At 38.9% G+C, this 22,892-nt stretch overlaps 4 protein-coding genes and 1 long non-coding RNA gene across 11 annotated transcripts in view; 2 read left to right on the forward strand and 3 right to left on the reverse strand.

Moving 5' to 3' along the window:
• Positions 1–7,708, reverse strand: part of ncoa2 (nuclear receptor coactivator 2) — a 53,568-nt gene extending 45,860 nt beyond the window's left edge. For 3 of the 6 annotated variants that reach the window (XM_025054719.1, XM_017031443.2, XM_017031440.2), the window contains exon 1: positions 7,303–7,609. The gene's annotated coding sequence lies outside the window, so the exon portion shown is untranslated. The other 3 variants (XM_008307730.3, XM_017031441.2, XM_025054720.1) reach the window with 3 other exon arrangements.
• Positions 1–22,892, reverse strand: part of mkxa (mohawk homeobox a) — a 1,121,182-nt gene that overhangs the window by 1,020,206 nt on the left and 78,084 nt on the right. The gene's annotated exons all lie outside the window — the stretch shown is intronic.
• Positions 9,827–10,165, forward strand: LOC112486884 (uncharacterized). The gene is made up of 2 exons (XR_003049442.1): positions 9,827–10,032; positions 10,089–10,165. It is a non-coding gene; the product is annotated as an uncharacterized LOC112486884 (long non-coding RNA).
• Positions 10,200–17,389, reverse strand: tram1 (translocation associated membrane protein 1). Its single transcript, XM_008307733.3, has 11 exons — positions 17,082–17,389; positions 15,480–15,543; positions 13,834–13,955; positions 13,612–13,728; positions 13,464–13,522; positions 12,934–13,018; positions 12,666–12,736; positions 12,479–12,583; positions 12,133–12,276; positions 11,724–11,875; positions 10,200–10,634 (listed from the first exon to the last, which is right to left on the reverse strand). Exons 1-11 carry the CDS (start codon positions 17,202–17,204, stop codon positions 10,567–10,569), a joined length of 1,110 nt encoding a protein of 369 aa, XP_008305955.1. The 5' UTR covers positions 17,205–17,389; the 3' UTR covers positions 10,200–10,566.
• On the forward strand, positions 18,110–22,312 carry xkr9 (XK, Kell blood group complex subunit-related family, member 9). Its single transcript, XM_025054742.1, has 4 exons — positions 18,110–18,864; positions 19,404–19,851; positions 20,525–20,739; positions 21,188–22,312. The coding sequence occupies exons 2-4, from the start codon at positions 19,535–19,537 to the stop codon at positions 21,805–21,807; spliced, it is 1,152 nt and encodes a 383-aa protein (XP_024910510.1). The 5' UTR covers positions 18,110–18,864; positions 19,404–19,534; the 3' UTR covers positions 21,808–22,312.

The following is a 22,892-nucleotide window of genomic DNA, read 5'->3' on the forward strand; positions in this document are numbered from 1 at the left end:
GCAGAAGGTTGTCTTTTTTACTACTACTACTTGTTAAAACAATTATCACACAAGGTAAAAAAATGTCATAATAAAAAAAATAACAAATTAGTTATTACATGGCCAACATTACTGTTACTGACTAAAAATGACCAACATGATATTGCTGCATCAGGTAACATACCAACGGGCTCATTCACATTCAAAATGTGTACTTAACGGTGACTGTTAATTGAAGGTAATGGGGCTTGAAATGAGGCACATGAACCTGCGCAACATTTAATGATCTGTGTGATTAATATAGAAATAACAAGTATTACAGCTGATGGGCTAGTTTTGGTCTTAATACCAACACGCTTTGTATTCTGCTGTAATGATAGCAGGACAGGGACGTCATTCAGTCAGTCACTTCCAGAGATTTCCCACGACACTAACGGGATTACAGGTAAAGCAAGTAAAAGCATGTGACAGGCTGCAGTAGGAACACTGCTGACTCAGCAGGGACTGCAAGATGGCCAAAAGACAGAGTTAGCAGGGAGTCATGCAAGACAGAAATTTACCTTCAAAACAGAAACTGATAGACTGAAACATTATCCCTACATTCCTCTGGCATTCTGACAAGCCAGTGAGAAATTCTGCTGCTCTACATCTTCAGTATTCTTCATTCCTTACTACTGGAGTCCAGCTTGAGTTGGTGACCGCGTGCTGTTTACCTTACACAGTAAAAGATTGTATACTACACTTTCTCAGGACTGAAACTCTCTGCATATTTTTGGACCACCCACTCAACTCCAGCAGGCAGCTTGCTCAATCCAAGTTCTCTCTCCCCGCCCCCCAACCCCTTCACTCCCTGCCAAGGATTCCACCCTGGGCAGTAGGAGTGGTGCCAACCACATGCTAGCACTCCCTCTATAGCACCCGCTGCCACAGACACATTGTGGAGGGGAAAGGAGTCAATTCACCCACTCTCACAAATTGAGATGCACTCCCTAACCTTTACCTAGAAATGCTTCCTGTCATGCATAAATTTAAGCAACACCCTCTGGTATCTTAAAGATCAACCTTTTCCTTATAATTAAATTAAGTGCCATTTCAAATGTATCATCATGCAGCATGCCTTGTTTTATTACACCCCCGATGACTGTGAAAAGAGCAAGAGGAAATAGAGCTCTTCTTGACAAAAATGCTGTTTATGTTTGAAAACATTAACATAATGCCATTTACCATATTTCACAAACAAGCAAAGGGGTATAAAAACAGCTGCAGAAGCTTTGTCTCATGATAATGTGACATCTGCTGTCTCCTCTGTTGAAGCCAAACTGTCTAAGGGCACCTTCTTAGCAATGAGCAGTTGACAACACAATATCATTTAGCCTGGAAGATCAATATGCACTTTACTGTGGCTGACCTACATAAGTAAAGGAGTGTGGAGTGTTGAAATCATTGGATCACCTGCAAGCCTCCAGATCCATGGAGCCCCGGAGAACTCTCCATGGGTTAGAGGATAATGCAGGGAAATTGTGAGATTTTAAGAAATCGTAGCCTTAAAAACACATACAAATAGTCCCTAAGTGAATCAAATTACAAGCTACATCAACCACTAAAGACAGTTGGTGTGCCAGAAAAATCATTATGCCAGTCAATGACACTTTAACCATGCACTTGTTTACATATACAATTGCTCTATAATGTTCCTTTTGTCATAGCCATTCCTGACTATTGTATCAGTGGTCCAACACTGGTTATATAAAGCAAAGGTGAAGGTTGATCAAAAACACAAACGGGACCAAATAAGTGGAACAACACACAATTTTACACAACCTCTACACATGGAACGTTGTTGGAGGTCACAAGTGCTGTAGGAAAGTAGTCTACTCTATGTTCTTTTACAGACTGTGTCATTTTTGCTGTTGCCATTTGGAAATGCAGCTGTTCCAAAGCCTGACTTTAGGGGCAGACAGTAACACTGTGCCTTAAACTCTACCTATTAACATAGCAATGCCTAATATATCAGTAAAAGTGCTATATATAAAAGATAGACGATCTCTCAACATGAACACTTGGTAACAACCAAATAGCTATTTTGATTTTGAGATAAGTGCTGGCCATCAAGAGCAGGTTATAAAATGGTTCTTTGCATATTCTTCCACTGAAAACAACTTCATAATAATTTTCTCCCATGGCTAGCATTGGTGTAAGTAGATTTTTATCATGATTTCAAGAATATATTTAATAGGTTTAAGATAATGTAACTAAAAAAAGCAATATTAAGCAGCATGATGATTGGATTTAATGTATCAACAGAAGTAGGGCTGGAAAAAGGGCAGCGAGTATAGTGGGGGAATTAAGGCAACGTGGTTCAACAGCTCTCGACCTTGACCATTCAGACAGAGATGTAGAGGCAGAAGCTGAGGACTGTAATTTTTTTGAAGTCACACTTCTTGACTCCAAAGGTGACACATGACACCTGACAGGTTAGACTACATTAAGATTCAAAAGGCAGGAGCAATCAACGCAGGGATATATATCACAGGGAGGAGTTTTATGTTGCATAGCATTAGGAAAGATTTTGTGAGACGGGTGCCACAAAGGTTTTGCTGGTAAGAAATACTGGGCCCATCAAAGCAGACAAGCAGGACATCTCAGTACACAGACTGTAGTCTCTGACCTAAATCAAGCACACTACACACTGTAAAATACCAGATTCCCCTTCTATCAGTATCATACAAAGCCCCACATTGGATCATAGACTCAGTTAAACCAAAAAGACTGCGTGTAAACTACTGGAAGCAAGACAGGATCCGCTCTCTGCACTGATAGATGGGACAGCAGATTTGAGGTCAGCTAAACAAGACAATGACAACATGCCTCCAAGCGAGAGAGAGTAAATACTTTCTGCTCCTCCTCTTCTACGTCAAAGCCCTCTCAGCTTTCCATCAACCATCCTTGCCTTGATTTAGTCCTCTCCTCTCTGTCGTTTTCCCCCTCTTCCTTCTTCCTTCTCCCTCTGCTGTAACAACCTGGCCATTACCCCACAACTCATCCCTCACGCCTACCCAGGATCTGTCACATTGCTGTTTCCAAGACAACAGAAACGCAGAAACAGCAGGGTGAGATGCCCAGTGAGACAAGCCAAACAGATATCAGGGAGAGGGGGAGCATTGTGTCATGAATGCACTGATGATATTTAACATGGTGTATGACGAATAAAGTCACATGGTTAGAAAAAAAAAAGTGGCGTTCTCTGTAATTCTCACATTTTTGAGTGGAAAATTTTACATCTCTACTATTAATTTTAAACAGTTAAAAAGTCAGTGTAGCCAAAGATTAACACACGGCTTTAGGTAGTCAGACAAGAAAAATACTTCATCTAAAGCAAAGAATCATCTCAAAAAAAAGGAATGCTAGAATTAAACCACAGACCCAGTCCTTTTTATACCAACCAGCGAGCACTGGATGTTGTCATTTGACACTGCTTTTACATACACAGCACCCTAAGTAAGCCAGTAAGATATTAAAGAGCCTGTGTGAGGCTGAGGGCGACGTAATGGTGGTTTAAAGAGGTGGTCATACTAAGAACTGTGAGACAGAGATGTCATTCTCCATCCTGGATCAAATGAGTCAACGTTAGCAGAGCAAAGTGTGCGGGAACATGAGCAGTGGTGTAGTTTACAAAATAAATAAGTTTAAGAAGGGGAAAACTGCACTTCTTAAAGATCAATCTACACTTTAAAATTAGAAATTTGTTAGAGATCAATGAATCATTACAGTAAATCTTGAAAATCCAACCTGTAGTTAAAACTCAAGGACTGGAAAGTATTAATTTGGCCAACCAAACCTTCAATAATACTTGATTATACTTAGTCAGATTAAAAGTTAAGAATTAGGCATAAATTTCCCATGTTTCTATTAAAGAATTCAGAAATACTTTAAACTAGTTTTAAGCAAATGTGGATCTTTTGTGGACCAAATTACTCATTTGCAGTCCTAAATATCATGACAATACATGACCAGCAGGAAATTACATCAATGTTGTCAAACAAGCCAAAGACAAACTTCTGATGTAATTCTAATTGTAAAAGAAAATTTCTTTGAGAGACTCCCATAAATCAATACAAAGCAAAAACATAATTCACATTGTAGTTACCAGGGCTGTAGCAGTCTCATTTAACACTGGTCCTACAGTGACAGAAAGCCACTAAAGTGATGGCAGTGCATGCGGCAGAACAAGGTCCAAATGATTACAGTATCACTCATGTGACGCAACAGAGGCAGCTATCACAGGGCAAAAGTCAGCGATTACAAGACGATGTGTTTGTCTGTAAATGCACTGGAACAAAATACTTTGTTTCAAAAAAAGCATATGAGCAGACTAAGAACTGAACTGGCAACAACAAAGACCACAATAGTGCACAGTGGTATTTTGTTTTTAAAAAAATGCAAGGATTTAGGAGAGTCAGGTGGAGAAAAGGGGGGAATCAGTCAGGAAGAGAAAGGAGATGAAGATGAAGGCGAAAAAAATGTCAAATGTCTCTTTCATACAACATGTTACATGAAGTATGCAGATTTCAATCCCTTTCTTCAAAGGCTTGTCCCCAAACAAAATAAAACGAAAGGTAATATCATGCCAAATACCATTATGTAGATGAACTGCAGGGGTAATCCCGAAAAAGAGGAGAATCCACACCTTATTTCTTTTTTAATATCAACTGTGGAAAATTGAAAAAAAATGCATTCCTTGAGTACACACTTCACACCGTCAAGGTGAATGCATGTCAACAGTTGGAAGAAAAACATGTCATTTAGTGAGATAATGTTTCTCAGTAGCCTAACAGGCCTAACACACCAAGAGAAAAAAAAAACAGAACACATGCTTTATTGGAGTGTTATATATTTTCTTGGTAACACACAACTCATATGCTTTTGTATGCCCATCCAGTGCTTTTTCAATATAAAAATGACATTTGTTCAGGAAGTTTAGTAGGAACATCTTGTCTTGTCTTTCGGGAACTAAGTGTTTGGTTAAAAACAAAGTCTTTCACTCCACGTATAACAACTCCCTGAGATAATGAGGGTGGTTAACAGATAACACATGCATACATAGTTGGAATTAATACTTTAGCTTTATGCTAATGGTTATTCACACTGTGTGGGATTAATTTAAAGCATAAGGCACAGACCAGCATGGTATTTTGGTGGTTCTTTGGAGGTTGCTGTGCGTATGGGCTAATCTGACTTATATATGTCACATCTCATTGTCCTGAAAAGTGCTGAAGCCAAATCACAGCTGAACAGCATGGCATGTTAGATTTCATATCAGTGACATGGCTCAAATGTTATGCACCATCAGGTGGGCCGGGTGACGCAACAGAGAGAGACTGCTCAACTGGTTCTACGGGATGCGTTTCTCAAGCATGACTGCGAGCAGCGCTGACAATCGCTTGAAATGGCGCAAGCTGTCTGCCTGTATAGTCCTGAATCAGTCAAGCAAGAGAGAGGCTTTATAGAAGCAGAGCAGTGCACTCTGAAAGGCCGCACAAAAAAGCAACACAGGAACGAGTCGACACCCCCACCCCCGTTGGAGCTGCATTCCTACATACTGCATTAGTGCATGCAATGTTCACACAGAACTCTATGTCCTTAAAGAAGGAGAAGGTAGAAAGCCCTTTTCCACCAAAAATCACAGCTCTCACTACCTCCCATGTAGAGGAGGCTAAGGATGCAGTCTGTTTGAGATGTTCTCACGTTTAAAATTTTTAAAATCCTAAAAAATCTTTACCTGCTATTCAGTTTTAGCTTGTTTGTTTTTTTACCCACAAAGTAAAATAATAGATTTAGTTTGAGAATGTCCACTAATCTCAAAACCATCTCAACAGCTTTGTGAGGCTAATAATTACTTTACTTAAGACCCCCATAGTTTTTCTTTTAGGAGTTTAATCAACTGCATTCAAATGTTCTGCACCTGTGATATGTGTAATGACAATGAGTTGAATCTAAAATCTAAACTTTGACAATTGTTAGTTTTGCTCCTCCAACATACTAGTTTGGTAAATATCTAGACATTGCAACTTCATGCAGAACAGATGGACACAGGGAAAATACAGGCATATATTAACAAGAAAATTACACGTGCATATGTTCAGTCTCTGTGAATTCCCAGCCTGGGATCAATAAAGTCTACCTGCATATTAAAACAAAAACAAAAACACGACAACTAACAACCATGGTCTCCAGTATAACATCACTATGTGTATTTTTTGTCTGTTACATTTCCATAAATGTCCAAGATAAATGCCCTCATAGGTCATTATCTCTGCTCAACAGCGAGCAGACACTCAGAAGACCATGACTTTAAACCAATCCGGCTTAAAAGCTGTTTTGTTGTTGTTGTTGTTGTATACCTGCTTAGTAGAAGACTTGAGATCTGACTGTATTTGAACTGAACGACGTCTACTCTGATGCGTGTTGCATCAATGTTGATTTTTTTATTAGGATATTTTTGCATACTCTACCTTTAATGAGGCACCGAACAACTATGTTGACACATACCAAATTCAAATGCCAATTTAAGTATCGTCCTAGTAATAAGTGACGTAGACCATCACAATCTTTCATAAGCAACTTTCAGAATACTTGTCCTAATATTAAAAAAAACTTCAGCACATAAATCGCTGACACTGAGGCTTGGCTGCTAACTGGTCTGTTATCAGGCGAGAGCACCAGCTGAGCCAAACAGCAGAGAAACACATTAGTTCAGCAGAAAAATAAAGGAGACACGAGAGCGCTCCTTTCTTCCTGAGTAAATACACATTTAACAACTTACCCAAACTCTCACAATTCCGCCTAAACACATTCCGTGAACTGCCCCGAGTCCTGACTCGTTATTTTGTAAGAAACAGCAGGGACAGGCTCTCGGCTACACTGCTAACATGCTAACTCCACTGGCGAACTTCGCCCGGTGTTGTGTGTCCAACCTCCCGCACACTCAGCACAAAAAAACACAATGACATGTAAAAGTGCCGTGCACGCTTTGTCTCACTTTGCTTTAAACATACCAGCAGCGACACCCGCTACTGATCTAAACCCCTTTCGGTTAACATTGCACTAACTGCTGTGTGCTTTGACTTCGCTGCAGAAGAATCACTATTGACACAAGCAGCGAGATTAGCCACGAAGCTAACGCCGTGCTAATCAGCTAACGCCAGTGCCAGAGACACAGACAGACACACAACCGAGATTGAACAGCTCTCCGGCGGATTTAAAGCCCCCTCCAAAACATGCCGGTGTCCGTCTTCACACGGCCAAAAACGTGTGGGTACTTACGAGTGAATACTTTCTGCCGTGTCCCTCGCTGTTAAATCCTCTTACTCAGCAGCGGCTCTGACCTTCGCGGCAGTGAAACAACATTAGTGCTGGCTAACTGAGCCGCCATGTTCCTCCTCCTGCTCTGCAAACCAATACTGACTGTTTATCCGCTGCTCTGCTGCTGCTGTTAGTGCCGTTCGTGTTTCCTCCCCCACACTAGAACAGAACACAGCACATCACGGGAATCCTGCTCTATCAGCTCACTCACTCCCTCGCTTACAGCCAGGGTTCGTGAGCAAACCTACTCTATGTGTGTGTGTTTTCTTTTTCATTTTACCTGTTAGGAGAAGCCCACTGTCCACACACGGAGACACTCACACGTTGACTCTGCAGCACCAACATTAACAGCTGCTAATAGGAAGGAAACAAAAAAACAAAACACAAAACAGCGAGTCACGAACGTCACTGGTGCGGAAAACATTGTGGCCCCATAAGAAAAACATTGGACTTCAGATAACCTTCTCAGAACATTTTAGATAAAAGTAAGAATTACAAAAATGAAGTGGAACTTCTGTTCTCTGAATAATATATAACTGAATTGGTGGATTATATATGTCGGAATTTTTGCTCTGATATCACAAATTGAACAAGTTCTCGGATTTTCCAATGACATTAATACAATTGAAAAACGATTCCTTTACTGAAAGCTTACGCTAGTTTCATTTGTTATACCATGAATGATTTTAAACTGTAAATTCTGACTTATTTATTTTACCATAAAGATAACAAGATGAAAAAATATGTACGTCAGCATCATAATTTTGACTTAAAATATCAGAATTCTGAGTAAATCAGAGTTTGTTGCGCGTTGAATTGAACAGCTTCAACGATTTTAAATCCCAAATTGTAGGATATGGTTAGATTTTTCAAATAGAATTTTGAGGAAATCTCTTAATCCTGAGGTAAAGAGTCAACATTTCTCCACAGAATTCGAAGAAGTCAGATTTTGGTCTAATAAATCTCTACTTACCTCCTGTCTCAAACCTGATCCTATTGTTGACCTTGTTAATCTTAGCTTTTTACTCCTACTTAAAAAAAAATAAATAAAAAAAATTCACCTGACACTCTTAAACCATCACCTCCACCGTGAGTGGACCCAACCTCAAACCACTGTGTGTGTGTATTTAAGGTAATAAAGATTTATGTCAGCCTATAAAATAAAAGGCTGCTGTAAGAACTGGGAAGCAGATAAAAATCTGGCAGTGTGGATGTGGCGAATTGTCCCTTTAATAACTTCAATTAAATCTGTGGAGTCGTTAATTTTAACGCAATACAACATTCATGTAACACATTCATGTAACGCAGTAAAAACTAACGGTAAAAGGGCGGATGTGTATTTATTATTATTTTGTTTTTAAATCAGCATTAGTTTTTTTGGCTTCAATTTCAATTCAGTAATAAATTGTACAACATTTTAAAATGTTTTTTAAATACGAGAACTCACTACGTCAAACTTATTTTGTACCTTTGTTCAAAATGCTGATGAACTATCAGCTGATCGAAAGCGAATGGAGCAGGCGACCGTTAAAAAATGAACAACAACGACGCCAAGTGGCCATCAGATAGAATTACAGCACAGTGGTGCTAAACTGTAGTCGCTACATCCCACTCATCAAAGAAATATAGTTTCTTGCCATTTACATTTCTTAAATATTTCAGTAATTAAATATTTACCAAATCAGCATATAGTTTACAAATCACAACGTAGATCTATTTTTTATTACTAAATACTGGTGCTTTGTAAGATGAAAGATGCCAAACCAAATCCCAAATCTGTATTTTTATAAACTGTGAGAGTAAACAAGAATTTCACTCTGGGAACATGCAACAGTAGTAAAGAACGTCCACTGTCCTAGCCATGACAAAAAACACCGACCCTGAGGAGATTTGTCAAGTACAGACAGCAATAGAAATATCCAATAACTGAACTAAGTCTTTTTTCCCCAATAGAACATTTTATTCTGTTACAGTATGGATAAACCCTCAGGACCAAATAAAACCAACAACAACCTCTGATCTACTGCCACAGGCAAGAATGACTCACTGCTCTGCACATAAATTTAGCAAATTGGTTTCTTCTTCAGAACCAGACGGCTGATTGATTCTTACAACTGCTTTGTAAATTTGTTTCATGGCATGTGAGCACAAAGGCATTTATCAACAGTCAGTCAGCCTCATTTGGCCGCGTCCAGAGAGGGTGAGAGAGCCATGCATCCCAGTCTGATGCTGTCGCTACAAATCACTCCCCTGGACATTTTAAGGTAAGCTGTAATAAACAGGGTGGCACAGACACAACAGAGACATTTCACTTTAACACACAAGGTCCAATCAAAGCGGCAGTGATGTCTGATTGGGTCCTAGGTTGGAGGAAACAAAGGTAAAAGGTGAAAACGGCTCCAGATGAAGCCCCGCCCCCTTACAAATGTGATCTGCTTGGATTACACAACTCTTCTTAAGTCCAGTTATTTCACCCTGAACTTTCGCTGTGTGTTTAAAATATGTTGAGTGACCTTCCTTCACTGCTACTGTCCTCCTCTAGGGGTTTTGAACAGTCAATAAGGCTGAACTCCCACCAGATCTTAGTGAGACGGTTATGGGAAGATGGTTGGACAAACGCCTGCCATTGAAAAGTGAGGCACGACAAGAAAATGAATACAATTAGAGGAAGACAGAAAAAAGAAAAGTCAGGTGAGATATAAAGAAAATGAATACAATTAGAGGAAGATAGAAAAAAGAAAAGTCAGGTGAGATATAGATTTAAATGCAAGAAAAATAATTGAAACACAACATGAGCTGGAATATACACAGTATCTTGGTAAAGCATAACCTGGCAGAAACACGCAACACTGAAGTCATCGTTCTTGAAATCTTAAAATTAACACACCTTATACATAACAATCGGTTTCAATAGGCACTTTTTAAATAACTGTCACTTTTGTTTTTCAATTGTTTTTTTTCTTCATTTTTTTTCTCTGAATTGTAAATGGCACAGAGGAGTGATGGTTTGTCAAACTGAAGCGTGCCGGACGACTGGCGCAAGCAGAGCTAAATGTGTTCCGTGCCCTTGAAAGTCCAGCGGGGAGGGAGACGTCCCTGTGAGGGAGAGACGCAGGGTGGGAGAAGAAAATATAATGATGGTGGGGGTGGAGGGTCCATCAGTCGGGCACTGACGTCATCGACACAGGACTGGCGGTTCTGTGAGGAGGGGATGAGGGAATGTGTTTATGACGACTTCTCCTTTCTCGCTTTTGGTGATTCCGTTCCATGGTTCACGCCGTTCACACCATTGACTGATGACAAAGAACACATCAAGTTAGAATAGAAGACGGACCAGAAATGGGTCAGACAACTTTAATAAAACTTTCTTTAAGTTTTTGAAAGTCAGACACGTCTTCATTCTCCTCTCTGTGGTTTTTACCCTTAATAACTCTATAAACTATTCAACATCGTATTTCGACGTTTTTGTAATTTGAAGAAAACGTGGTCTTTTTATTTAATTTGCACAGATTTTATTGTTGTTTATTTTTTCCTCCCTGACCTGTGACCAAATTACCACTGTCACATACTGGTCCAGGACCCACTGGTTGGGAACCTCAGGACAAAAATTGATTTTTAGCCTAAAAATAATGACCAAACTCAGTATATGGAGATGAAAAACAAAAATATGTTTTCAACAAGAGAAACATCGGTAGTTTTTTGCACTATATTGGTTTGAAGCATGGTGCAGCAGTAGCGATCAGTTGGAATGGTAACTGTGCCCTCTTGTGGCTGTAGATGATATGTTTTTTCATGTGATTTTTTTCATGTAGCCAGTCAAACTGAAAAAAGGGCTACCAACAGCCAGGTAAACACGGCACAGGCTCAAAACCAACATAAATCCCCCCCTATATTTTTACTTACTGTGCTTTACACTGTTTTAACTTTGAGATACCCAGCATCCTTTGTGGTTATGGAGTTGAAACAAACTATTGATCTTGATCTTGTGGCCAAAACATTAGCTGACATCACTAAAGCTCCCCCTGGTTACAGGCCAGATAGCACCTGTCAGTTTGTAGTGAGTGATAACTAATAAGAACTTGATATCATGGTATATTTATATGTGTTTGTTTCCCCTCACAGACTGTGTTCCTTGGGTGATGGAGCTCTCCCTTCCTTTTCAACAAATTTTAAAATAGAAATCTGACCACATGCTTATCATGGAATTTCTTTTTGCAACCTTTAATTCTCTCAACCTTGTTTGTTCATAAACGTTATGAGCTACGTTTTTTTGCCAAGGAAATTTTTTTTGTAGAGGGCTTAAATTTAGTGCCTGGGACTTTCCACATTAATTCTTAGTGAAGCAGTGACCCCCCTGTGCCCCTGCTGCCTTGTCCCCTCACCTCTGTCTTTCTTTGGTTTGTTCTTGGATGGAGCTTGTTTCTTTTTCAAGGTCTGCGCCTGGGCGTGCTCTCTCCACCGACGCAGCTGGAAGTTGATAAATTTCCACATCATGAAGGCCTGAGTGAGGCAGATGGCAGCCAGGACAGTTATCCTGAAGACAGAAAAGAGAAGGAAAGAGTCAAAAGGACATCTCACCCTGACACACTGGGCCGAAGGGGGAAACGACCCAGAGAGGTTTGGCATTTGCAGTGGTTGACAAGTTCAGATCAGAAAGAGAGTAAAAACTCCCACTTCTCTTCACACTGGGCTTTTGTTTTGTTTTTTTAAACTTTCTTTATTAAAGAGGATTTCTCTTTTTAAGCAGTGACTCTGTTTGAGATTGTGGTAAAAAAAAAAAAGTGTACTTACCGCACAAACAGAATATTAAAGTTTCCTGCAGACAAATCAAAGCCTTGAGTCTCAGTGTTGGCGAGGCCAAAGCCCACGGTGAGGACGGACAAGGACAGGGTGAGCAGCCGTGCCAGCACAAACAGCACGGCCCATATGGTGAAACTGGAAGACAAGGAACAAAGATCATGATTTCTTATCAACAGGAATTCTTGATAAAAAATACAAACAACATGTAGAGCTGTCACTTTGACCGAAAGTTGATGTTGACAAACTACAACCTTCGTTTCTACTCCTTGATCCACAGCGTTTTATTATGCACATTTAAACTGAATTTTGAACTGAATATTTGTACTTTAGAATTTACCCCATTTGTCTGTTCTCATTGCTGAAGTAAACCAGACGGGACACATGGAAGAGCAACTCTATGAAGTAGTGCAGCACCAGCAGGACCAGACAAAGACGGTTCAGGCTGAAAAACAACAGGAAGAGATTGTTTTTTTGTAACAGGAAAGAAACAGATGAATTTACTTTTGTGTAGCAGCAGCTCTTACTTGAGAATGTAGGCGCCTGCGATGTGGACCAGGTAGAGGGAGATGTAGACAAGTTGACGTGGGATGTCCTCCTGAGCAGTAAACACAAGCATCGTCAGGGCAAAAATATTTACAGCAGTGTGGCTGCGCATGTGGAATTAAACTGAAGGAGGACAATTGTTTGGAGCAAATCAACAAAACTGAGGAGGGCAAACAGGAAGGAGCCTCAGAGTTGTGGACAAAAGCAGGAGAAAGTCGTGTTATTCCCACGTATGGTGCTGAAACTTGCCTTCTTTGTTTTCTGGAAGTAGAGCTCTGGGAGAGCGTGGAGCCAGTAACTGAGCTGACAAATGAAGTAGAACTTCATCTGGAATCTGAAAAAGGAACAGGATTAAAACATAAAGAAATTCAACTCATGTACCATGTGATGCTTTAGGCAACTGTTACCTTTTAGGCTAAGCTTTAGCTATGCTGTTGTCTTTTTATTTTTTCTCATTGAAATACATTTTGGATCATTTTCAGAGAACTATTTACATATATTTATCCTTAACAAACATGGAGCTACAACACTCACAATGTATTTCTTCTTAAATAACTATAAGCCACTTTTGTAACTTTATTTACAAAGGTCATACTGCTTATGCTTATGCACAATAACTGCAGGCTAACATTCAGCACATTTGAGCTACGCTATCCTGAGTGTATGTTATACAGCAACTATTATATCAACGTTTTTTTGGTTTACTAGCAAAGAGTACAGGGCACTACTATTATATAAAAAAAAAATCAGTGAATTCTTTTGAGAACATGTCAACTTACGGCATCAGTGTGTGAGGATAGCCCTCCCATAGTGTGACTGGATTGGACAGGAAATTTTCCTAAGAACAAAGTGGAATCACAGTTACACTAAGGCACCATTTTCTTAAGTGTTTTGATGACGTCTGCAAACAAAAGCGAAAGCTCATACAGAGAGCAGGATGCTTGCACCCCAGCCGAAAGAGAAGAAGTAGAAGGCACTGAGTTGTCCTGACTCGTTAAATTTACTGTGTTTGGTTTTGGAGAAGTGCTTCTTCCTGTTGATTTTCTACAAAGGAAGAGGAAGAAAATAAAATTGAGTGTTAACGGTGCAGAACTCTCCACCAACTGATGAAAAGGCTGAATGTGAATGCGCTGCGTTTCCCTGACTCACATCGAGCACATACTCCTGGATGATGGCGTGCATGATGATGGCCACCAGCATGTAGAAGAAGACAGTGGCCAAGTCCTTGATGCCGTGGTGGAAGTGGTTGACAGCTGTCTCCTCTGGGCCTTCTGCAGTCAGAAACACGAGTCATGCAGAGTCATGGTGTGGACCAGAGGGCAATAAAAAAAAGACAAAAATAAACCACTTCTGTTTTAGATAAGCTGCCAAACACACAAAAGAACCTGAAGAGTTTCACTAACAGTCAAGACATTTAATGTGAGGCAAAATAAGGTTTTAAGGATTTTCTTTGGCAATTGTTTTTATATCATACAAAGAAAATTACAAAACAAATGATACTGAATTATGAAAACTGTAAAAAGTAACATATGTGAACTGAATTATTCTAATTACATGGACACATGTAGACTTATTGTGAAAATAATAATTACAACAATTGTCGTTATTATTATAACAATAACCACAATACTAATAATGATAATAATTATTATTATTACTATATATTATTATAATAATAATTTTATGTTAAACATAATTTTAAACACAAAAATCATATAAGTTATTATTGTTATCATTATTATTATTAAGAAAATTCCAATCAAAAACATTAGTTAGGATATGATGTCTAACATATGGAAAATAACCTCTTGGAAAACATGTGCAAAATAAGTCATTTATGTCTGTTAACTAAAGTGACAAATTCATTAAAATAATTAAAATATTTATATTAATTTGACAGTTTCATTAGCCACAACATGATATAATTAAATTCCCCCAATTTGTTAATGTCCATGAAATCAGACACATTAAATGGTATTTAAAGAAAAGAGTAACTGCAGCCAGTTGTTTATGACCAGTAAAATGAACAAACTGATTCATCCAAAAACAGCTTGTACCTCAATCAAAATGATGGGCATTTAACTGCGAACAAGTTGTAAATAACTGATGGTGGTTGATTAGGCAAAGTCTGCACTACAAAGAAACCAGTGTGATCAGCCTCTGAATGTCTACAGTCTGGGAGTGAGCTGCAGCACAGACTGATGAGCACTTATTGGTAAACAGATAACAGTTCTTAGTTCAAGGTTTGTGGAGCTACATAAAGGCATCAAACCAATCGTTGGCAGAACCATTCACAGATAAAAAAAAACACACACAGATCACGTGAATTTGTCTGAGTGAGTGTAGATGTAGGTTCTACCTGTCATTTGTTCTGTGAGGTACAGGTTGTAAATAAGTGACAGAGGCAGTCTGGAGACAAGGTCTGGTTCAGATAAGGAGTGATTCAGCAGCCTGCTGCTCTCAGAGCCCCAACACCCACAGGAAAATATATAACCTTGAAATGAAAGGGGCTGGGAAATGAGAGGCCTATATTACACCTTAGCCCAAATTTGCCTGGCACAGCCTCAACACCAGAGAACTTTATAAATCAGAGGGACTAAATTTAGCTCTAGAGGGTGAAAAAAAAAAAGAAGAAGCTCTCAAATGAGTTTGTGCACGAACTGCTCCAGAATCTTAATGAGAGGCTTCCAGCAGCACTACTCTGACAGACAGGGTTACAGTACGTGTTACGGTCTGACACATTAACACATGAACCAAAGTGCTGTGTGCATGAATTACAGCCCAGCTTCACTCACCATTTGTTGATATGGTGACGTTGTACTGGACGGTAATGAACAACACTGCAAACTTGGAGGTAACCTGAGGACAGAAAGGGAAATACGTTACACTTGCATTAACTACAATACAAAGAACTGCACAAAATACTTCTATTGATTAAAGCCAAAAAGGCGTTTTTTCTTTAAAATTAAATTCTTGGATTCCATTTTCACAACAATTATTATTATTATTATTGCCAAATTAGCACCGTCTGTCTAAATCTTTAAAACATTTTATGTCACATAGCCACAGCTTGTGCTACCATTGTGTGTTTATACTGTATGTTCTCATAATTCCGTGCTATTTTAAGCAATTTTTTCTCCATTAAAAAACACTCATATGTAGATTATATAAAAATGTTTTAAAATAATGCACAAACACACGTGTGGAAAACTAACTCTTAAGTCTACCTACTGCAGAAAGCCAAGGTTTATCAAATATAGAAATAGCTGGCAATTGTTTAAAGAGAAATGTGGCTCACAAAAGCTGTGATTAAAAATAAAAACACCAAAGAAAAAAAGAAGAAAAAGAAGAAAACGTTTGGCCTATAATCACAGGAACTGCTAAATATAAGCCATAGATTTAATTATTCATATTGTGTCATTGTAAAAAAACAAAACAAAAAACAACTTAAAATAGCTTTTAAACGGAGCAAATAAAAAATGCATTTAAAATTTTAAAAAAGTGTAGTAATTCTGTTTTTGGCGGATAACCAAGGGAAAGTGAAAAAAAACTCGGACGAAACGCTTCTTTAAAAGACCTACGTGGCGTTAGTTTGTTACAAAAATGTTAACGAGAATCATTTGTTAAAGTAATTAGGTTTTCCATATGCAGCCAATGAGACATTTACACATCACCGGTTATTTTACTTTGGAAAACAAAAGAAGGAAGTAGTTTTATTTACGGGGTTACTTGACAGTTTCAATGGCGCTGAAATTCCGGGAATGAAGAAGGAAAAAAAATTGAAGCAACTTTAAGTTAAAGTTTCCTATTGTGCAAAAACAGTCAGTTTTCTTGTATTACAATTGAATTGACACATGTTTTTAGGACCGTGAGCTTTGAGCACATTTGAGTGTGTGTGTAGTTTGAGTGATGACATCCTCTCTTGAGTGTCTGTGTGATTGCCACGTAACACATCTACGCTAAACTAAAGCCAGTCCACAGCAGTTGCACAACATGGATAACCGACTGCATCCACAATGTAACACAAAGAGTCCAACCTGCTGCACAAACACAAACACACACGAGTTACGCGGTGTTTTTTAATGGTCACACTGCGGTTGCGTGGCTGAAATATTTACTAACAGCGTAGGATGCAGTCAGGTGGAAAGAGGACGAAACAGAACAAACCCAAAAAACTGAGAATAAATTTATGTTGTTACGTTGTTTGGATGCTAATGAAACGACACGATGCAAAAAAGTAGCATAATTAAAGGTTCGTATGAAAGTTTAGATCAGGAGAGGAAGTAGTGTGAAGAGAAAGACCAGACAGCCATGTCAGCCAACCACAGGAGTCCGGTCTCGCCGGAACCGTTTTCCACCGCGACCCAGCTCTGGTGCACCATGTGGACTGGACTCACCTCGAACATCAGCCCCAACAGGAACACCATAGCAACACAGGAAACAATGTCTGCATGGTTCTGGATGACAAACTCATGGCTCAGCACAGGCGGGTTCTTGTTCGCCTTTTTTCGGATCCCCATCTCGGCGTGATTCGGTTTAACTTTTCTTCTTCCTCGTTCCAGCGTAGATGCTGTTTTAACTTTGTTTCGCCCTGCAGATGTTTTTTTTATTTTCCCCGTATGTGAGAGATCGCACACACGGTCCCTCGCGACTCGGTCGAGCTCAGGCCAGGCTGCAATTGAATGGCGTGTCACTCTTGTGTAGTGGGAGGGTCCTCGGCAAGACCAACGACTCTCTCTACAAACGGAAGAGCAGACAGAACTGCAGCTCATATCACCACTCACAGGTGAGGAGGACACATGCCACCGTTAGCTTTGGACGGAGGTAAATTGGAACTCCAGTTCCAAAATTTAAATTATAATTTAAATAGTCAAAACTTTCAGAAAAAAAAACTTAACCGGGAATAATAAAAGTTATCATGAAATCTGGCCGTTTTTGGTATTGTTTTACAGTTCACTATTGGTGCAATTCTTTAAAGGTAAAGAATAAATTCTACATTTTAAGATTGATGTCACAATTTAACTTTCACCTTTCTCACTTTTATTAACTTTTGTAAATAACATTTACAGAAAATAATATATTTATTCTTGCTCATCTGGGACGATATATTAAATTGTGACATCAGTCTGGGTACATTTTTGTAAAAAAATATTATTATTATTGTTGTTGTGGGGAGATTTTTCAGGTTCCCACTGAGTGTGGGGATATAATGAGATCCAAGATTTTGTTTTGAGTTAGAATTAACTTTCTTCATCATGTGGGCTAAATTTATAGGCCAAAAATTATATGAAGAATAAATTATTTTCTTAGCCTAGCTGAACAGTGTAGGCCTGTACTGCTGTATGTTGTTGTTGGTCATACTAGTGGTGTCTGGAGAGTAAATATATTTAAATATTATCAGGTGCTACGTGGTGTAAAACATTTCAAGGACATACAGTAGCTGGTAATCACATAAAACAGTAAACAATATAATGTCCAGTTACTGCATTTATGTGATTTTTCAACGATGTCACACAGACTGGACTCATGTGGACTAAACAGAGCTATCATTAGTGCAGCAGTCTGTACTTTGCCTGTTGGAACAGGTTACACTGGGTTTAAAGCAACTACCTTAGGGTAATAATAATACTTAAGGTGCCATAAGCTGCTGTTTACTCCAGATGTACAGAATGAAGCAGTGCACTATGACTGTGTTGAGAAATTGCACAAGTTTAAATCTGGTTACTATGGGATTTAATGTAATTGTATATGTTTTTTAACCATTTGTAAAATAAACAAATGTCTTTGTAAAAAAAAAATCTGAATTGTGTAGTGCATGTGTCTCATGCAGACCAAAGTATTTTCCACAGTGTTACGCCTATTACAGGAAGACCTGTATATGTGTGCGTGCGCGTATGTGAGAGTGTGTGTGTGTGTGACGTCACGTCATTGTTCATCTCACCCACTCAGTTCAACAGTGAGCAGGTGACTTACACAGAATTACACAGTAACATGCCTGAGCATTTGGTCAGCCCACATACAAACATGCACCAGAATACCATATGTGTTACATAACCACACAGCTTCACCGGTTTAAGAATCACTGAGGTGGAGCCAGGCGTGTTATAAGAGAGCAAAAGAAGAGAAGTGCAGGAAGTTGTTTATGCGACTGGAGGACACAGCAATGGATAAAGTGCACTGGTAAGATCACTGTTTGTGTACATTTACTGTATTTATTTTATCATGCTGGTGATGCTTTAAAAGTGACAGTAGCCTTTATCTTAGGTTAAAATTTTAATTGAGTTTCTCAAGAAAATAAATACATACAGTATGTATTGCCACTTGTGAAATAAACTTGATTATTCTAAAAACTTGTAGGTGTTAAAATACCTTATGAAGGTGGCAGTTGTTTATTTTTATATAAGTTATTATTGAAAGGCTTACATAGGAGAACAGAACTAACAGATATCATTATAGACCTTTTCAATATTAAAGTAATTAAATATGTTTCTTTTGCATGTCTTACTGGAATGTCATTGTGTCAGTATAACTTGGTATAATCAAGGGCAGGACTCCACATAATAAAGTCTTTATGATGCAGAACCAAAGGGCAGAAAATGTGCCAACAGCAGCAGCTGACTGCAGAACTGAAACTTCATGCACCTTTTACAAACATTTGCTTCAAACTTGGTCACGTTCGTTATGGTCGTGATTTTGACATTGTTGTCTTGCTTTTACAGATGAACCAAAATGACTCTTCTCCAACAGTCGGAACCAACAGCAGCTTCTCCTTCAGGAACATAAGAGGAAAACGACCTCACTGCTACATTCACCAAACTGGACTCTCAAGTTGAACCCGTCAAATGACCAGATGTTTTATCCAGATTGTCAGTTTACTAAAGTACGATGGTTCCTGACCATTGTTGGACTGGGCCTCTATTTGGTGGATGTTGGAACAGACATAAGCCTGGCTGTGGGGTATTTTCTTGTGGAACAGTATGCCTGGAGTGGACTGACTGTGCTCTTCATTCTGGTTGGACTGCTTGTGACGCAGCTCTTCAGCTATGCCTGGTACCTGGATGATTTGAGAGATGTTCTGATAAACCCTGAAGGAAAAGAAACTGTTGAAAACAAAACAAAAGTGGAGCTGGTTGTCCTGCATGTATGTGGGTTTGGAGTCCTGACCAGGTATGAGAATGAGCAACGAATGCTCACAGACAGAACCCTAACTTTTCCCAATAGGTTTGGCCAGATACAACTGGATGTTTACACAATTAGCCAAAATATCTCATTTTAGCTGAAAGAAAAATAAAAGTTTATGAACTGTCAACCTGTCAAGGTTTTTTTTAAAAATTATTATCTGGTGGGATTTGCTTCAATTCCTTCTAAAGATTAGCAAAGAAAGCTAGTTAACAAATATCAAGTTGTTTTTATTTTTTATTTTTTGAATTTGATATATAAAACCATACAGATCATACATAACTGTAAATTACCCTAGAAATTTAGTGAAAGCTAAGCTAAGAAGAAAGCTCAAATAAACTTAGACTTCAGAAAAGCGAATAAAAAACAGGTTTAAAGGCAGAAGTCACAGGTCACATAATAGCATGTGTCACAATTGGCCTGCAGGCCAGATTAAGAAGAGCTGTTGGCAGAAGTGTCTCTTAATCTCAAAACCTGTAGCATACATAACACAAACAAAAGCGTGGTACTGTAAAAATGTATAAACTGGAAGAACAGCCTCTAAATTAAATTGTATAATCCAAGGAAAAAAGCATTTGAAGTGAACAACAAGAGGAGAGGTGTGATGGTAGCACCCTGTGTGACTGTTTTCATCATGTTTGGTCTGTTGTTATGTTGTTAGGTACAGTCACCTGCTCAGGAGATCTTTTAAAGTGTTGTGGAAACCAACAGACTCATGTACCGTCAAAGACAGAAGGGAAGAGCACCATCGACTCTTTTGCCTGGCTACTGACCTGAGCATGCTCAAACTGTTTGAGTCCTTCCTGGAGAGTACTCCCCAACTACTGTTACAAATGTACATAGTGCTGAAACAGGGAGAATGCTCCTTCATGCAGTGTAAGTTATTACAAAAGGTTTGATCCAGTACAATTTTTTTGTGTGCTGTTATTTAAGATTTGCCACTGCCAGCAAACAAAAAAGACTTTGATATATTTAGTCTAAAACAGACAGTCGTAGCATACAGATTATGAACAGTTTTGCTCAGAATATTGTTACAAGTGCTGTGCAACATGAAGTGTTCTCTCATAAGACATCACTGCACATGTTTAATTTAGGAGAAGCAACGAAACAGGAAACAGTTTGTGTTGTAAAGCACTAGTATTAACATGCTGAGCATAATCAGAGGTAGGTATACATCGATACTGATACTGGTATCAGCAAGTACACAAATTACAATACTTATATCAATTTATAAAAACCTCGGCCCAATGCATGTTTAACTCTATCAATGCCAGACTTCAATGTTTTTTTCTCACCTGTGTAATTGTGTTGCCATTGCTCTCAGATGTATCGATGGGCTGCTCCTTCTTTAACACAGCCTGGGCCCTGGTGGACTATCGACGCTGCCTACGCAGATCCCTCCCTAATATCCACGAGATGCCTTCTGGCCTCCCCACTATCATCTACCTCGTGTACAAGCTCTCCACCATCACCAGCCACATCCTCAGCTACAGCCTCCTCCTCATACTGAGTGTTTACACCACAGTTGGCCTCTGTGTCCTGTGGCTGGTGGGAACCATGTGCACACACCTGTTCAAAACCAACTTCTGCTCATCGAAAAGCCTGGAGCTCATATACCAGGCGGTCATCGGAGTAATCCTCACCTTCACCTTTTTCAACATCAAGGGGAGAGACACCAGAATAGTCATGACCATTTACTACTTTTTCCACTCTCTCGTTAACATCACGGCTCCTTTGCTGCTTATGTACCTGAGGCCAGAGATAAAGTCTGTGATGCTTTTGCTGCCGGTGGTTTATGCAGGTCTGTTGTTGGGACTAATCAGCCTTATACTATATTACCTCTACCTGCATCCCAGGGGGAAGTGGTTTGATGCAGATGAAGTGGACGGTCTGGGAAGGGAGACAGAAGCCATGAGGAGAATGAGAGCCTTTCTACAACCTTGATGACCTTGCTTTATTTCTAATTTTAAATGCACTAGTGTTTAATTTATGGTTAATTATGCACTTTATAAATCAGATGGCTATAATCCTGTACAGAGTGTATCATCTTTTAATTTATTCATTCATTTTCTACGGTTCACCTGGACAACTGACCAACCCTATACCAACTCTAGGATCAACTTCACTTAATTATCAGTAACTCCAATCAAAATTTTACACAGATAGCAAACAGGTATATTTTATACAGTGCCAACCAAAAAAGGAGCTATATTTATATATATATTTAAAAACGGCCAACAAATAAATAAATAAAACATTTTATAATAGTTTCCAGGTTTAGTAGATGCTTGTACAGACAGTTTTGTTGTTAAACGTCTGATAAGATGTTTTGCACTATCATCAGATATTTGCCTTCAGACTATTTTCAAGTATTCACGGTCCTTCAAGCCAGCCGGCATGCCTACATTATGTATAAAAAACTGTATATTAAAAGTATATTAAGCAGTTACTAATGAACATTTGTTTATTTGTTTCTTTCAAATATCAGCTTGTACGAGGAAGTTAATTCACGTTTTCTTTGGGAAACTATGATATTCATCTGTTTATTCTAAAGATCAGCTAGAATACACTCAACACACCCGGTTCTGCAGGTTTTTTAAACTGGTGTTTGTTTTTTTCCACAGTAATTATTACTCACCCTGTCCGATAGGTGTAACTGCTTTACCAAGCATGTATTACAGATAAACACAGGGTGGCGCCATTGTCTAGTCTGATTTTTGTACAGAGGTCCCAAGTACTGTAGACTATGACTAAATTTAATAAAACACGACGATTTTGAACATGTTACAAATTCAAATGAAAACCTTATTTGTTTTTTGTACATTACATGGATAATAGTTCCTAAAAATTATGAACTGTTATCAGGGATTTTTAAATTTTAATTGTACAGCTGTTAAATGTTTTTGACCAGATGATTTCCCCCCGCACCCTCCCATCCACCCTTGACTTATTTTCACTCCTTATTTATAAAAGTCCAGTGTTGAATATGGCACTCCTTCCTGTTAAAAATGCACGTCTACTGATCTGGA

The sequence above is a fragment of the Cynoglossus semilaevis genome, chromosome 3 (genome assembly GCF_000523025.1).
Source record: "Cynoglossus semilaevis isolate Cse_v1.0 chromosome 3, Cse_v1.0, whole genome shotgun sequence".
Lineage (NCBI taxonomy): Eukaryota > Metazoa > Chordata > Actinopteri > Pleuronectiformes > Cynoglossidae > Cynoglossus > Cynoglossus semilaevis.